Source organism: Phoca vitulina, unplaced genomic scaffold, assembly GCF_004348235.1.
Source record: "Phoca vitulina isolate PV1807 unplaced genomic scaffold, GSC_HSeal_1.0 scaffold21, whole genome shotgun sequence".
In the NCBI taxonomy this organism is placed as follows: domain Eukaryota; kingdom Metazoa; phylum Chordata; class Mammalia; order Carnivora; family Phocidae; genus Phoca; species Phoca vitulina.
This window is the reverse complement of record NW_022589724.1, coordinates 29,713,809-29,730,728: the sequence shown is the minus strand read 5'-3', so window position 1 is coordinate 29,730,728 and position 16,920 is coordinate 29,713,809. Positions and strand designations below refer to the sequence as shown.

General features: G+C 43.6%; 1 protein-coding gene across 1 annotated transcript in view; it reads left to right on the top strand.

Annotated features, from left to right (window-relative positions):
• The first annotated feature begins 1 nt into the window (after nt 1).
• The window catches only part of DDX31 (DEAD-box helicase 31), a 70,072-nt gene continuing 53,153 nt past the window's right edge, over nt 2-16,920 (top strand). Inside the window, 9 exon segments of the mRNA XM_032418223.1 lie at nt 2-183; nt 4,921-5,177; nt 5,283-5,358; nt 6,338-6,381; nt 7,538-7,608; nt 8,562-8,626; nt 13,719-13,763; nt 15,119-15,160; nt 16,158-16,222. Coding sequence (XP_032274114.1) covers nt 88-183; nt 4,921-5,177; nt 5,283-5,358; nt 6,338-6,381; nt 7,538-7,608; nt 8,562-8,626; nt 13,719-13,763; nt 15,119-15,160; nt 16,158-16,222 — 761 coding nt within the window. The 5' untranslated portion in view covers nt 2-87.

Below are 16,920 nucleotides of genomic sequence, written 5' to 3'. Positions count from 1 at the left end.
CTGTGGGCCGGCTTCGAGAGGTCCGGCCGCGCTAGCCGGTGCCGGCGCCCGCCCGTGTCCGCCTCTGCCCGCTTCTCGCCGCGCGCCATGGCAGCCGCCGGCGGGCTGCGCCTCCACGTTCCGGAGTCCCCGGCCGCCGCCCCCAGGACGCTCGCGGGACCCCGCCGGGCCCAGGCGAGGCGGGTGAGTGATGACCCGGCTTCAGAGCCGTCCGCACCCGAGGCCGGGCCCGCCGCCTCGCCTCTGGGTAGGGTTTCGAACTACCGACAGAGTTAGGGGGGCAAGTGGGCTGTCTGGCAGCTTCTGGAGAAGTCGCTGAACCGCACGTGTCTGAGCTCGGAACACCACCCAGCCGGGAGGTTCTGGGCGGCCGCGGAGCGGGTGCGGAGGGGCGTCTGCTGCTTCGGGCTGCTGGTCGGAGGGCCCCGGAGGTCGGGTAAAGGATGGGAGGCTGATTCCAGCCCGAGTTAGGAACTGCCGCCGGGGTGTGAGTGGCAGCCCGGGCACTTGCCAGCCACACCTCCTAACTTCTCTCAGCCGCCGTTGCCTCATCTGAGGGTGGTTTGGTTCAGGAACGAGGACTGGACTAGAGGTCTTCTTCAAGAGCTTTCAAAAACGGCATGGATGCTCACCCAGCGTGCAGTGGGGGAAGAGAAGACGGAGCGCCGGTTTAACCCGCTCCCTGGGGAGGGGAAAGATGCTTTCAATTTAAACGAAGCCAGAGCTGAAAACTGGTTTCTAGGATGGTTGACCTCTCTCCTGGAATAGAGGAGGGCTGCAGGGCAGAAAAATCTGTTGTAGAATCCTGAGCTACCACAGAGGCCAGAAATTATACCACCTCGTGCCAGGGAAGGTGTGTGTTTTCTGCAGAAAGCAACAGGTAATTCCACTGACAGTTGCCGAAGTTCAGTTCAACCAGTGTGTTGAAGCTGATATTCCTCGAGTTCATATAAGGATTCTCTTTGGTGGTTTTTCAGTGATAGTCAAGCTTTAGGATTTAGAGGTTTGGGAGTAGGAGTTTTCAGCTAGCCAGTGGGGTCGCTGCTTCTGGGAGGAGGAGGGGGAAGTCCCGAAGAGCCACTGGGAGCATGGGATTTGGAGTAGGACAGACCTGGGATTAGATTCCCACCTTGCAACATGCTGGTTTTGTGAACTTGGGGGAGTTTTTTCACCGCTCTGAACCTCACTTTCCAATCTGTAAAACGATTGTAAAATGCAGGGTAGACATAAAATTGTTCACCAAATAAAGGATAGATAAAAACGACAAAACAGTGTCTACTTTATACAAAGTTATTGTGAGGAGTAAATGAAATAACATACATAAAGACTCTATATATTTTCTGGCCCATAGAAGCACTTAATAAATGCCAATGGTAAATAAAGTCGTATTGGCTTCATTTTGAGTAGTGGAATCCCTGTGTCGGGAGGTCAGTGGGGTGCTTGTGTCCTGGAGGTGCCTAGGAACACAGAGGAAGCGCTATTAACACCTCCTTGAGTGAGTTGAAGGAATAAAAATTGGATGTCTGGCTTTATGATCGCTTGAACCACTGTGTCAAAAGGATGTGTATTAGTAAGATGATGACAAGTGTCTGCAGTGCCCTCGTCTGCATCTGCATTTTTTGTTCGTCTTGAATGAGAATTACAGGTATGCCAATCAAATTTGCCAGTGGCCTGAATTTGGGACGGGTAACTAATATAGTGACTTTGGGAAGGCCTCGAGACCTTAAGTGATGCTATATGTAACAGTATGTAGTGTTTTCTTTTTAAAAATGTTTTTTGACAATTCAAGTAATCCAGGTTTATTGTAGGAAATAGGGGAAGTATGTTAAAGTGAAAAACCCCATAATTGCCATGCTCAGAGGTAACTCTGGTTAACATTTTGGTGTATATCCTTCTAGAAAACAAACAAGGGATGAAACTACACACGATGTTTTCCAACCAAACAGGGTACAGTTAATAAATAGTATTATAGCATAATCATCAGGAACCCTGGGTGTAGAGTCAGGGCCTGAGCAAAACCTGGATCCCCCAATGATCCTGGAACAAATTACCTCATATCTCTGCCTCAGTGTTCTCATCTTAAAATGGGACGATACCCGTACCTGTATTGATACATTAGATAACTCTTAAATACTTAGCATATTGCCTGGGGCCTGGTATATTTATTAATATCAGAGACATAGTATTTAGACTTTTAGGGCTAGATGGGCCTTAGAGATCATCTGCCAGAACCCGCTCGTTTTACAGGTACAGGAACAGAGACTCAGAGGGAGGTAATTTGTTTAACGTCGTAGAGCTGACTTTTTAGTAGATTCAGGTACGTCCTAGCTCATCTTTGCTCAGATGCCACCTCATGAAGCATTTCTGTTTCCTGGCCTCCTTTCCCCTTGCCGTAGGCCGTGCTAGTCTTGTTTTGTGCTTTTGTAATCCTTTGTACATTACCTCTTCTGAGTACAAATATAGGTTTGGGTTTGTGGTTTTATACTTTTGTCTCTTCCACTAATCTGTGATCTCCTCAAGGGCTTGGCTAATTTTCTAGCCTTGTATCCTCAGAACCAAGCTACTTGTTGACAGCTGCTAAGGGGTCAGTTTCTTAAATGAATGTATTGTGGATGCTGGGGCAGAAAAGCTAACAAACAGTGGAATAGTGTCCACATTATGGGAAGGGATAATTCCATGTGTGTCGTTCATCTTACAAGCATTTATTGAGCACTTACTTTGGGAAGATTTGAGCCCTACAGGGGATGCAGTGCCACGCAGGACAGACTTGTCCATTTCCTTATGGAGTTTACAGTCTAATGCGGAGGGCCGACACCACTTTTAACAGATTACATTTTATGCTTGTATATTGTACTGAGGGACAATATACAATTGTCATAATTGTACTGAGTGCTACAGCGAAGAAAAAGGGTGCCAGGAGAGCCAAGAGTAGGAGCCCTGGCCTGACTAGGTGGAGAGAAGAGGTCAGGAAAGGTTCTTCTGAGGACCCAGTAAGCCTAGATCTGAAGGATGAGTGAGTTAGCTAGCCAAAGGGGGGTTGCAGACATGGGTATGGCAATAGCATATGCAAAGGCCCTGAGGAGGGAGGGAGCATGGTGCATTCTAGGAATTAAGGAAGACCAGGACAGCTGAGGCTGGTGAGAAGGGCAGAGTCCAGCTTCTAGAGGGCTTTGTAGATCATATTATAGGTTTTTGATTTTAGCTTGAGAGCCGTGGAAAGCCTGTGAAATATTGTGCTTAATTCTGAGTACTTGCTTTTAGAGAACAGCGGACATGAGAATAAAAGGTGACTGGGATGAGAAAGGATTGAAAGCTCGTGTCCTATTTGGACTGTTTAGTCCAAAGAAGAAACAGAAAGTTAGATGATGTGTGAAGGAATGTGATGCACAAGAGGAAGTAAGCTTGTTTTGTGTTGCTGCAGAAAGCAAACAGACTAGCAGATAGATGATCAAGGTGGCGGATCTTGTCTGAGTGTCAGAAACAGCTTCCTCACCCCTAGAATTTCGTGTCTCAAGGGATGGAGAGCAGTAAAGGGAGGTGTGTAGGCAAGGCCTACTGCAAGGCCACCTGTCAGGGAGCTTGTAGTAGGAAGTCCATGCGCGGTGGGAGTGGCCTTTAGGCCTTTTTATGCTCTGAGAATCTGTAGTTCCATAAATCAAGGAACGTCAGCACATTTCATTGTGCCTTGCAAATGATTCAGCAGATCTGGAACTTGACTTTTATCTTTTTCTTTAATCTGAACATTCATAAATTTGGGATTTTGTAAGAATAGATTTGTAAAATGGAGCAGGTCAATACTTGTTTTATTAATAGTAAATACTCGAAATTGGTGTTTATTAAATTATTTAGATATAGGAGTCCTGTAGTTGTCAGGAACAAACAAGTGTTGTTATTGGTAGGTTAGCCTGAAGCTGACAATCACAGCCAAAAGCAAGCTGATGTGTAAATGGAATCCGTCATTTCCAGCAAAGGGGGAAATAACATTCCAAGAGAAACCAAAATGCCAGAATAATAAGCCCTGGCTACTCAGGGGATGTTTTTTATTCACGTGTAAATTGGAAGAGAAGGCCAAAGAAAACAGAATGTTTCTTCAAAGAAAATTGGCTGTTTCTTCTCCTGGGAGAAGTTTGGACATTACACATGTAGCCACATCCATGTTACAGAAATAGCAACAGGCAAGAAAATGCCGAGTGTTGTAGCCTGTAATTGGCGATCAGATGGGGACCTGAAAGGCAAGGAGAGTTGGAAATAATTGTAGTAGAAGTGATGGATGGAGCAGAATTCTCATTTGGAATGGAAACGGGAGTAGGAATCATCTCCAAGCCATCTGAATCTGGGGGAGCAGTGTGAGGGGGAGGATGACAGCGATCCAAGCACTCTGGGGTAGAGCAGTAATGAAGGTTTCTGCTTCCTGGGCATGGGCTGGGCTGCAGCCTCCCATGTATAGTCACCAACAGGCTTTGTTGGTGGAGAGAGAGGGTACGCTCCCCCCCTCCCCTGTTCTTTTTGTGTAGATGGACATCTAGGGATAAGGATTGACTTAGCATGCACACTTCACAAGGTGGGTTTCTCTTCCCTTAAAAGAGACTCCCATTTGTTCATGTTCAGCCCCACAAAGATTTCTCCCTTGATCCTTACCCTCATCTTGGTTGAGTTGATGGTGAGGATGGATGGTGAGGTCTAGTGTATGAAAGAGCTGAGATTTTTGTGTTTTCTGTTTTGTTTTTTTCTTTTTGGAAAAAAAAAAAAAAGCTGAGTCAAAGAATCTGATTGCAGACCCTAAACTGTTGCTTGACATATGGGGCATAATGATCTCTGCAGGGAGAGATGCAATTCTGTGGGCAGTCAGGCTTCACTCTGAGGTCTGTCTTCATGGACTAATGCATCTCTTGTTGCTCTTGCCTTTTGGGAACAACGCAGCAAGCAGAGGCCACCAAAAGAAAACACCAAGCATCCAGTGAGGCTCCCCCAGCGAAACAGAGGAACGAGGCATCATTTCTCCCGGCCAAGAAAGCTGTTGCTAAAGAACCACAAAGGACTTTTAAGGGGAAAGCACAGAAAACATTTTCTCCGAAGAAATCTTTGGTTGGTGTGAGTGATGGAACCCGAGAACAGAAACCGTGCGTTAGGACTTCATCGTTATTTAAAAACAACCCTGAAATCCCAGAGCTCCACAGGTATGTTCAGGGGCATGTGCGCTCAGGAATAGGAGGAGTTAAGTGTATTCTGCCTTTTTCTCTGTCGATTGGAACTGATACCTGGGTTTTTTTCATCATTTGCAGACCTGTAGTAAAGCAGGTGCAAGAAAAGGTGTTCACTTCAGATGCTTTTCATGAACTGGACCTCCACCCACATTTAGTAAGTATCTCTCAGTATCTTGTGTGGTTGGTTTTTTCAGTGTGGTTAATTTCTTGGGAATGTCTGGGAAATGACAGTTTTAGGAAGAAAAATCAAAGAATGGTTATTTCTGCTCCAAATTAACCTGAGTGAAGTCAGATCGATAAGATGCTCTTCTAGGACAATCCCAGTGAGCCTAGGTTACTGTTCACTGTCCTTACCTCCATCCCCATCCCCTTTTTAAAGAACTAAACACTTTCCTAACCTAATTCAAATTAGGCCTGGGGCTCCACTTATTGGACTCTAGGACAAGCTCCTAATTAGTGGGTAGATGGGACGTGGAGGCTGATCTGGGTGGCAGGGCTCACATTGACCATAGGAGAGGAAACTGAGCTGGCATCTTCATATCAAGGGCAGTCTGTCATTAAATTGAATGAAGGCGTTCTACAAACAAATGGATTTTTTTTTGTTTTTTTTTTGACTGTGAATGAAGTTTCCACTCTTATTTATGAGTAAGAGAAAAATGCATTAACTTTCAGGGAGTCTGGATTTCCTTTGCTCCTATGGTCACAGCTTACTCCTTTAGGGTTGCTTACATAAGCTGTTTTCTTACCTATGGGTTTGAGCAGGGACATCGAGCAGGTTTGTGCTGTGGACATTTGGGGATGGATAACTCTTTGTCATGGGCACTGTCCTGTGCATGGTAGGATGTTCAGCAGCACTCCATGACTACTCACTTGATACCAGTGGCATCCCCTGCCCCACTTGGGACAACAAAAATTGCTTTAGACATTGCCATGTGTGTGTGTGTCTGTGTGTAGGGGGGCGGGGGGGATGGTGGGCAGAACCACCCCCAGGTGACACTCACTGGTTGGAAGAACTTCAGCATGGCCACCGGTTTTATCCCGGTATCTTCTCCTTTGCATCCTCATTTGCATTAAATTTATTTGTGCCAAAAAATCGGTAGTTAAGAATATTTATTTTGTGTGTTCTCTTTTAGATTTCCACAATAAATACGGTCTTAAACATGACTAGTATGACCAGGTAAGGGTTCCAGACCAGTGTTGCTTTTGTTAAGACTTGAATGGGTATGACCAGTGAAATTTGAATTTTCTGTGGAGCACAGAGCAAATTTGTGTCTTCGTACTAGAGAACACTGCCGGATTGTTGCCCATCCAGGGCTTGACACATCACTTAACCCCCCAGTTCCCCCACTTGTTAAATGGAGAGACTGAGTCCTCAAGTACTTCTGTTGTCAGCTCTGAACCGGTCCAGAAGATGTCTGCATGTGATCCCGCTGCTGTCCATGCTACCCTGAAGATAATATGTCCACAATATAGAATTTATCTGGTCATTTTTTAGTAGTAAGAATTAGAGGCAAACAAAAAGATTGGAGTAAATACTTGGTCAGATATAATGGGATATTGAAAAAAAATTTTTTGAATGTTTAATAGTAATAACTCTTGGAAAATAGAATAGTAAAAGGTGTAGAGAAGAGATGAACTTCCTTTTTGTGAGTATGTATGCTTTATATTTTACATTTTACTAATCGTCACATTTTATTTATAGGTACAAGGTAATAAGAGTCTTGAAGAATAAAAGGAGGACCCCCCCCTTACCCATTTTTTTGGTTCAGTTTCATTAACCAAATTTAAATGAATTCTGTGCCCTTTTTGTTTGTTTTTAAATACACATGTGGACACACATCTTAGTGTGTGTATGATAGTCACACCTCGGTTTTTTGGAGACTGGGAAGCAGCTCCAGGCTATCTGGATGGCTCACAAGCTTCCTGGTACTCTCTTGCATGGGAATCTTTCTGTCCCGTCTTATTGTGTCTCCCTGCCCGTCACGGGAGGCCGGGGGGTGGGGGGAGGTGTGTGGTATACTCTCGTAGCTCCAGCTTGTCATCATGCCTGTGCCATTTGTCTTTTTAATCTGTTTGCTAGAGCCGCCAATACCTGGCTTGCCTCAGCATTTTCAGCTGAGTTCCAGAAATTTAACTGAGGTTTTATCCCTTCAATCATCAAAAGTTTCTCAGCACCTTCGCTTGAATGTTTAGGTGACTTCTGAGGTAGCAGTTGGCAGATGCAGCAAAGCATGGGGGCGGGTGTGATTTGTGTATCCTGCATCTCTGCCTGTAAACGGGAGAGGGTAAAATATTATAGTTCAGCATGTGTTCTTTCTTTTGTGTGGCCCAAGCGTTCAGAAGCAAAGTATTCCTGCGTTGCTGGAAGGCAGAGATGCTCTGGTGAGATCGCAGACGGGCTCAGGTCGGTCGTCACTTAACTTCTGCCCCCTTTCCCCTGATACCCAGGCCACACTCACATTGTAGGTTCCATAGTAAAGTGTCTGTCTGTGGCGGCAGTGGCTTTGTTCTGTTGGGGGAAGGAGGGAGGCCGTGCCTGCTCTTGATGAGAACCCTGAATTTGTTCCCCTAGTGAAAGGCAGGGGGTGGTTGGTGGTGCTGTGGTCGGGAACGATTGGGAGGTGGTCAGCCTCTGTCAGGGCTCTGCCCAGTCCCACCGTCTGTGGCCTGAGCTGCCCTCCTCACTCCAGTGGGGGATGAATATTTCTGATACTAAAGCACAGCTCTGGCATGAGCACACACTGTTTGGATGCCAGTTGTTTTGCTCTAATACGGAACACAGGTTTTGCATGTTCCAAAATTGTCTGTAGACTTGTTCTTCTGCCCCTCTTGTGCCCAGAATGGCAGGTTGGCTATTCACCACGCCTCCCAGCTCAGCCACCGTTGAGGTGGGTGGAAACCCGAAGCTTTTGCTTCATGGTTTCTCCACGGTCTTTAGAGGCTGGCTCAGGGTTCAGACAGGCTCCTAAGCATATCAGCGCCGTGCAGGTCGTTCACTTAGCCGTAAAGCTCATTTGCACGGTTAAGGAGGACTTTCAAGTTTTCTAGCTTTGAGGGGTAGTCCTCAAGTTGAGCTTTTGTGTAACTTGGGAAATGTGTCATTGTCTCCCTTGTTAGCTGGATAAAGGAGCTGAAGCTGCAGGTTTTTTGGGAAGTACTGGATTTACAAACAAAATTGGGGGTTGTGGCAGACGGGCAAATTCTGTTTTCGCCTCTCTTGGATGTAGGATGTGCGCTTTTCCTGTCCCCAGAGTTGAGTGCTACCCAAAGGTAGCAGAGCCCATTTTCTTTACTGTCTTTGCTTTTCTTACATCTGTAGGGTCTGTGATTTTAATTGCTTTTGTACTTTTTTAAAAGGTAAAACTCTTGCCTACTGCATCCCTGTGGTCCAGTCTCTTCAAGCAATGAAATCAAAAATACAGGTGAGTGTGGTGTTTTTCTGTTATTGCTCATAGTGCATAAGCAACATTGAATTGAACCAAAGCAGTAATTCTGGGACCAAAAGAATGTTTCCATTAAGCATTATTTTCTTCTTTTTGATTCATTTATTACATAAACACGTTGCATCTGAGGACTGTGCCCAGAGTAGAATAGAATAACTATATTTTGTAATCATCATGGCAGGTCTAATAGGAAACATTGTAAAATACATGTTCCTCGTGTCAGACGTTGTGCTGGATTCTTTGCCTGTGTTGTATATTCTTGAATCTTAAACCCCACCCCCAGCCCAGTGAGTTACAGGTATTACTGTTACCCTAAGTTTACAGAAAGAAATGGAAGCTTGGGGAGCAGTGGTGGAATACTTGTCTTTAGTTGGGAAACACATTTAGTTAGTGCCTGGGCCAGAGGGGCCAGAATTGGGTTCCCCGGGTCCTGTAGGAGGCACGTTAACTGCCAGGCCGCAGAGGCGCAGGCATCATCTGAAGACCCAGCCCAGGGTCCCACAAAGACGTCCCGGTTATCCTCAGTGGAGAGGACGTGGTGAGATCTGAAATAGGAAGTGAGGTGGGTGCACAAGCAGAGGAGAGGAGCTAATTGGTTACTTCTTTTTTCTCATCTTGGACAGACAGAATTAGGCATGTGTCCACCCTACTTGATACTGAGTGACAAGCAAGTAGTGATGGCATTGGATAATAGCCCACAGGCTGAAACAAACATCCATGAGTACAAACTGATAGAAGCAAATTATTGAGTAAATAGATAAGCAGACGGCAGAAGGACAGACCCTCTGCACAGTAGAATTCCAGCGGAGAAACATAGAAGTGATGGAGTAGAGCATCACCGTCTGGCCATTGCCTTAGTAATACTGTGTCACACGTCACAGATGCTGAAATGAGGGGGTGAAAGTCTGATGAAAAATGGGATATTTACCTAGTTAGTCTCAAAGGATCTCCCTACAAGATACGTCTTAATCACAAAGGGCAAAACAGTCACTTTACGATGGGGAGCCTGGCTGCTACCACCTTACCCAGGCGATCAGCGTGGGCATCCCCAGTGCTGGGACGTGTCGGCCTCATGCACCTCCAGATAGGTGCCCAGAGGACCCAGCGCCACTTTTGTGGTTGTCCTGCCCCAAAGGTGTCACCCGGATTTAATCCTGAGCAAATATCAGACAAACGCAAATCTAGAGACTTTCTCCAAAGCAACTGGCCAATACTGTTCGAAAGTATTAAGGTCATCCAAAACAGAAATGCTGAAGAACTACCCCAGGTTAAAAGAGATGAAGGAGGCGTGACAGTTCAGTGTGACATGTGGTCCTAAACTGGGTCCTGTCTGGGGAGGGGACGCTGCAAGGTCAGTCAGTGAAGTCAGAATACGGGCTGCAGATTAATTCAGAGTTTCACGTCAGTACTGATTCCCTGGTTTTGATCATCGTACTGGGATTTTGAGAATTAATAACCGTATAAGGAAGCTGGGAGAAGGGTATAAGAGAGTTCTTTGTACTATTTGTGTAATTTTTTTGTAAGCCTAAATTTATTTTGAAATGAGTTTTTAAATTGTACTTTAACTTTATTTAAATAATTTTAAATCAATAAAACAAATCCTACACAACATCCAAGTGATGGAGCCTTACATAGACATTAAAAGTGGTATTTTTTTCAATTTCTCTTTGTGAACTTGACAAGTCTTCTTGCATATGAAATTGAAAAAAGGCAGGGTACAAAACAGTATGTACAGTTTGATCTGATTTCATAAATAATACTCTGTGTGTGTGCATAAAAAGACAAGAAAGAAACTATTAATACTGGTTTCCTCTGAGTTGGGTAAGTAAGGAATTTATTTCCTACAGGTGACTGATTTTTTTTTCCCATTGGGCACTTTCCAGTAAGATAATTCATATAAAGGATTTAGCATTGTACTGGTACCTCGCTAGAGGAGAGAGGCCAGGTATTGCAATAATGTGGGAAAGTCTTATCCATTTATAAATTGTAGGAGAATTTCTTGCCAGCAGTGGATTTTTGTTTTTTTTTGTTTTTTGTAAGGTTGGAGAGTTGGGGAATATTTGAGCTGGCATGGGTCCTGTAGTTCCAGCCCAATTGTCTCATTTCATAGGTCGGTGACCTGAGGACAGGAGAGATTAGAGTATGTACCTAAGGGAGACCATGTGGTGGGCAGCTCTGCTCAAAGCCTGGGTGCGAGTGTGTCTTTAGGCAAACCCTTTCATCCCTCTGTGCCTCAGTGACTTCACCTGTTGTGCGTGTCTCCCAGGGTAACCCTGAGGCTCCTGAGCTAATGCACGTGGAGCGTGGAGAGCTGGTGTCCAGCTTTTAGTAACAGTACCTGCTCATGAAGCGGTAGTTGTCACCGTCCACGACATGGGCATGTGGCTAGTTTGAAAGGCAACGATTTGATTTGCTTATATCTAGATATGTTCACCAGCCATGTTGTCATTTTTATTTATTCCATCTATTTCAAAGATTGAAATATTCTGTAAAAAGAGTTTTCTAAGTCCAAATTTAGTTCATTTATTTCAAGTAATATTCAATAGAGGCCCTTGGAGTTCATTGTAAAATGATTTGACCTGTAAAAAACCTATCTGGAGGGAGCAGCAAACTCAAGGCACCCAGCAGAGTCGTAAATTACTTTGGTGTTGGAATGGGAACGGATTGCTTTTCTGTGTTTTCGCTCAGTTATTTGGGCTCTGATTTTTTTTAACAACACATCCATCCTTCTTTACTCACTTCTGCCCTGCGAGGAATTGATTTTTCTTTCTTCTTCTCTGTGTAGTAACACCTTTTGAAATGTCAGAATCTGCTAACGTCACACTGTGGCACGTTGATACTGTTGTATTAACATGTTTACCATTCCTCGCCTGGGCCTCGCAGACTTGATGTCGAGTACAGACGGCTCTAGTTTGAATTCCAAATCCTTTTCTCCTTGTGTGTAAATGTTTCCTATGCAAAACATGAAAACCATGCTTGTAATTGAATCTGCTCTAAACCTGCACTTAGCTTCTGCACCAACATTGTTTTGATTAATTCCTAAGCGTCTGTGAGCACTTTAGAGATGCAAGACACCACTGACTTTGAGACCTTGATCAGGTTACTTTTTTTGTTTTCTCTTACTATTATCTTTGTTATTATTTTTTTAGGTATAATGTATATGTTAAAAAATTAAAAAGAGTACCAAACAGTACATGGTGGGAAGTAAGTCTTACACCCCCTCTCCCCTACGTGGCACAGCTCTCTCGGGGTGTGGGGTGCCAGGTCCCCGGGGCTCATCTCTGCAGAGAGAGCAAGTGTGAGCGTACAGAGTTCCCTTCCCCCTTCAGCTTCTGTGTGTTTGTTTTTCTGTTGTGTTTGGTTTGATACACAAGTGGTTGCTTGCTGTGCATGATGTTTTGTACCTTGCTTTTGTTCGCTTGGTATGTTTGGGGATAGTTTCTTAGCAGTGCCCTGCCCATCTGCCTTGCTTTTTTAATGGCCGCCTAGTATCCTGCTGCCTGTCGCCACCATAAGTTACCGTATCAGTCCCTCGTTGGTAGAATTTACGTTATGGCAGTATTTTGCTACAAACAAGGCTCTTCTACATACTGCACAGTCTGTAAAATGTTTTATTTTTTATGTGTACTTATGGGTGCGTCTTTTAGAGAAATCCCCAGAAGTGGAAGTGGCATGTTTATTTGGTAGATGACACCGCAGTTGAATGTCCAGTGGGTGAAGCCACAGTGCGCTCCCCGCAGCAGGGCACCCAGGAGCCCCTGCTCGCCTGCGCCCTCATGACACTGTCGGCTGTGTTGGTTTTGCTCATTTGACAGATGGTGGAGTTGAACATCTCACATGTGTGAAAGCCATGTTTTGAATTCTTATTTCCAGAAATTGGCTATTTACGTTCTTTCTCCATTTTTCTACTTAAGTTGTTGTGGTCTTTTTTATTTTTATTTTTTATTTGAATCACAGACCTTTGTAAACTAAGGAAATTGGGCCTTTCTCTTATGTGTGGCGTGTTTTCCCTTCATTTTGTCATTTATACTTGATTTCGTTTAGGTATTATTTTCCCATTCTGAAGTTAACAATTTTTACATAATAGAATTTATTAGTGTTTTCTTTTATAGTTTCTGAGTTTTATGTCAAATCTGTAAAAAGGCTGACTTGATTCCACCTTGACTTTTCTGACTTTGTTCTTGAAGACTGAATAATTTATCTTTTCCCTACTGATACAAAATTATTTCCTGTAATTCTGTGCATACTTGATTCTGTTCTACTTGCTGTTGTAATCTCAATTTATATGCCAGTATCAATTTTTTTAAATTACGGTAGTTTTAAATTGTTTTAACATCTGATGTTTTTCAGACATATTTTGGTTATTCTTCATAGGAACTTTGAAATCAGCTTGTCTGAATATAAGTATTATATATGTTGTGTGCATATATGCATATTTGTGGCAGTTTTGTTAGGTTTGCATTACATTTGTGGGTTGACTTAGGGTTAGCGTATTTGTAATATGGAGGCATCGTATCCAAGAATAGGATACATTTTCCCATTTATTCAGATTTTATTTTATGCTCCTCAGAAGTGTTTTAAAATGTCTGTCATATAGATTTTGAACATTTTTTGTCAAGCTTCTTGTTGTTGCTGCTCTGCTGTGATTTTTTTTTTCCCCCTTCCATTGTGTTTTGTAACTTTTTTACATCAGAAGGCTGTAGATTGTGTATATTAATTTTGCATTCAGCTACTCCACTGAGTTGTCTCTTTTGTAGTAGATTTTCAATTGATTCTCTTCAGGTTGGTTTTTTTTGTTTTGTTTTTTTTTTAAGGATAAAATATCATCTAACAATGACAGGTTTTCCTCCTACTTTCCAGATTTATACATATTTCTTTCTCTTGTCTGATTGCATGGGCTGGAACCTTTAGAACAAGGTTGCATAATAATAAGGGTAGTGGGCATCGGAGTCCCTTTCTTAATGAGACTGCTGCTGATGTGTGCAAGTGGCCACCCTCAAGTTCTGTCCACCTGGAGGCCTGTGACCTTCATTCATCCACTCACATCATTTCTTTCCTTCTGTGTCAATAGCGCAGTGACGGCCCCTATGCCCTGGTACTGGTGCCGACAAGAGAGGTAAGCAGTCTCATCTTTGGGATGGGTTTTAAGCAGGTACTTTCCTCTTGGAAGTAAGATCCTTTTGAATTTAAAAGTGGGTTTTACCATTTTTCTCCCTGCTGCACCCTTACCTTTGCCTGGGGCCATCCTTTTGGTTCCCATCAAGAAGAAAAATTCAAGTACTCTTTTTGAAAATCATAAGCTAAGTATGGAAAAGCATTTCCTTATTGTCTAAAAACTAATGACACTATAAATTTCTGTACTTTTAAAAGGAATTAAAATAATTACATTTTCTACTTTTTTGGTTTGTTTTATAACTTAATTAAAAATTAGAGCAGTCGACCCTAAAATACTTTTTTTTAAAAGAGGCTACTGTACCAAAAATTTTACTTGTTCTTCAAAGTTAAGCTTCTTGACATTTTTCTTCTTTCTTGGTGGAAATCTCTTCTATCTGATCTATTTTATTTGCCTAGAGAGGCAAGTTTAGATTAGGGTTTCTGTTTTCTATATCAAATGCCAATCACTTCCTTGCAGAGAATTGATCATGGAGATGGAGGTCTCTCCTTAGCCTGTCATACAGCGTGCAGTACCCTAGCTCGGCTCAGTCCTGTGAAGGAGCAGGCATGAAGCTATTTAAATTTTTACAGCAGCAGACTTGCTACTTCCCTAAGATGCATCATGAATACTAAGCATATGGAAGCTATATACATATCTTTGGATAAAGGGATTATGTTGAGGCTTCTTGATAGTTGTTAATGGTTATAACCTACATTAATTTTCACTTTCTCTGGTTTCCACTGGGCTTGTTGGATTTTGTTCCTTTAATAAACTTTGGGAGTAACCACCTCTCAGTGCTCTATTTGGCATATTTGAAGGCTGCCTCCTACGACCTTTAAAGCAATGTGCCCAGAGGCTAGCCTGTTGACCGCTATTCCAGGTTACTCCCTCCTGCATATTCTGTTCCCTGTCTTCCTGAAGGGCAGACACATTCAGGGTGATGCTGTTCCGCTTCTCCATCCGTGTGCACTGTAGACTTGTACTTCTCTGTGTGGCACTCTGGGAATTTGAGCCAGCAGAGGGAGCACAAGACACTATTTTTGTACACGTCCAAGGAGTGGACGCAGGATCTCTGTCCACAGTCTCCAAACTGACAGGTTCCAGAAGGAGTGTAAGAACAAAGTGTATTGTTCTGAGTAGATGCTATATATCTGATTTTGTTTTTCTTAAATCTTAACTTAAGGTCCGAGTTGGAATCCTAATCATTTTACATTGTCTAAAGGTTTTTAAAAGGTTGGGGCTGAGGCAGGGCGGGGGGTGGGGGGGGCAGGTGGGAACAACCTCGTTCATTACCTGTAACTTTTCACTCTTCACAGCTGGCTCTGCAAAGCTTTGACACTGTCCAGAAACTGCTTAAGGTAAGGTCAGCCGTGACTTCAGTTTTATCTTTGTTTTCCTTGACTTTTTGAGAAAAGACAAGTCTACCAGTCTTATCGTTGTCTTCAAAAGGCAAGGAATTATTTCAGTTTTTCTGGATTCCCTGGGTTTCTCTGCTCTGCCCAGGTATAATTTGTAGGATTTTACTGATCTAGACTTTACTAACTGCTGATTTCTAGCTTAGTTGACTAGTGTTTCCTGTTGCTTATAGTCCTGTAGTTTGTTCACCATGGTCCCTGGCAAGCCACACGTGGAGACTCACAGGGACAACCACGAAGTGATCACATGGAAAGCTACGGGAAAGCCACACGTAGGGTTTAAGAAAGAAGCGAGAGAGGGCTTCAGAGCCAAAGCCTGCCAGCCTACCAAATGAGATCGAGAATTGATCTGTCTTTCTTTTGTCAGGGGTGGGGAGTAAGGAAGGTTTGTGCTTGGGTTTTATTGTACCCAGAAAGGTAAAAGGCAGTAGACTTAGGGAAATGTGTTTTCAACTCAGCCTCCATGGGGAAAGGCAGAGAAGCTACGGGAATCATTTAGAAAGCTCCCATTTCTCTCACTGTGCTAGAAGCTGTAGAGCTGTGATTTAAGTGACTGCTGCTAATATCCATAGCAGGGGCGATGTCTAGGAATTGTGTCTGCACAGTCACCCCTCCTACAATGAGAAGCCTGGGTCTTCCCTTCCAGCTTCTCTAAGGAAAAAGAATTTGGAATCAGTCTCTGTGTCTTCAGTAAAGGGGGCTTTGATGGGGCACCTGGGTGGCTCAGTTCATTAAGTGTCTGCCTTTGGCTCAGGTCATGATCCCAGGGTCCTGGGATTGAGCCCCGCATCAGGTTCCCTGCTCTGCGGGGAGTCTGCTTCTCCCTCTCTCATTCCCTGCCCCCCAGCTTGTGCTTTCTGGCTCTCTCTGTCAAATAAATAAATACAATCTTTAAAAGGGGGGGGCTTTGCACTCATTTTCGTCTGATATCATTCCGTAGCCATTTACCTGGATTGTGCCTGGAGTGTTGATGGGAGGAGAGAGAAGGAAATCAGAAAAGGCCAGGTATGGAGACCTTTGTTTGTTATCCATTCCTGTTTGGATCTGTCTGTTCTGCCTTCCTATTCAATCAGATTTGGTCCTTCTAAACCTGGAGAGAGCGTTATCTCAAACTGTGCTTCAGAGTCCCAGAGCGTAGGGACAGATTGAGGCAGCAGGGAGTGGTCACCTCTTGATGGTGTTGTCTTAAGAAATACTGATGAACCTACAAGGGGTTCCCTTCTGATGTGGTTGGTAGTGATGCTCACTATCCTCTTAAGTTCTGCCCCCACCCCAGCATCCCTTAGTCCCCCTTGTTTGGTGTCCATCCCTCTTGGCAGTTCTCTTTTGTCTACAGTGGGAGTTTAGGGTCTGGTTGTTTGTCTGTACAAAAACAAGATCATAAACTTACATAATGCTCTAAACTTTGCTTTTTATATCCCGAACACTGATTCCTAGTTTGGTATTAGAAGTGGTAATGGGGGTCAGGAGAAAATGTTGCAACAGGTAAATCCCAAATTGTCTGTATGCTTTTTGAAACATTTTTATTATATTGTATCTTAATGCTCAGTAGTAACACCCAGTCCCGTGTATAATTTGTAATCAGGAGTAAATATTAAACTTGAAACCTAAAAGTATTGGTTAGATTTGATTAAGCTATAAATAACAACAAACAACAGTGGCACAAACATATGGCAGTTTTTTTTTTTTTTTTTTTTTTTTTT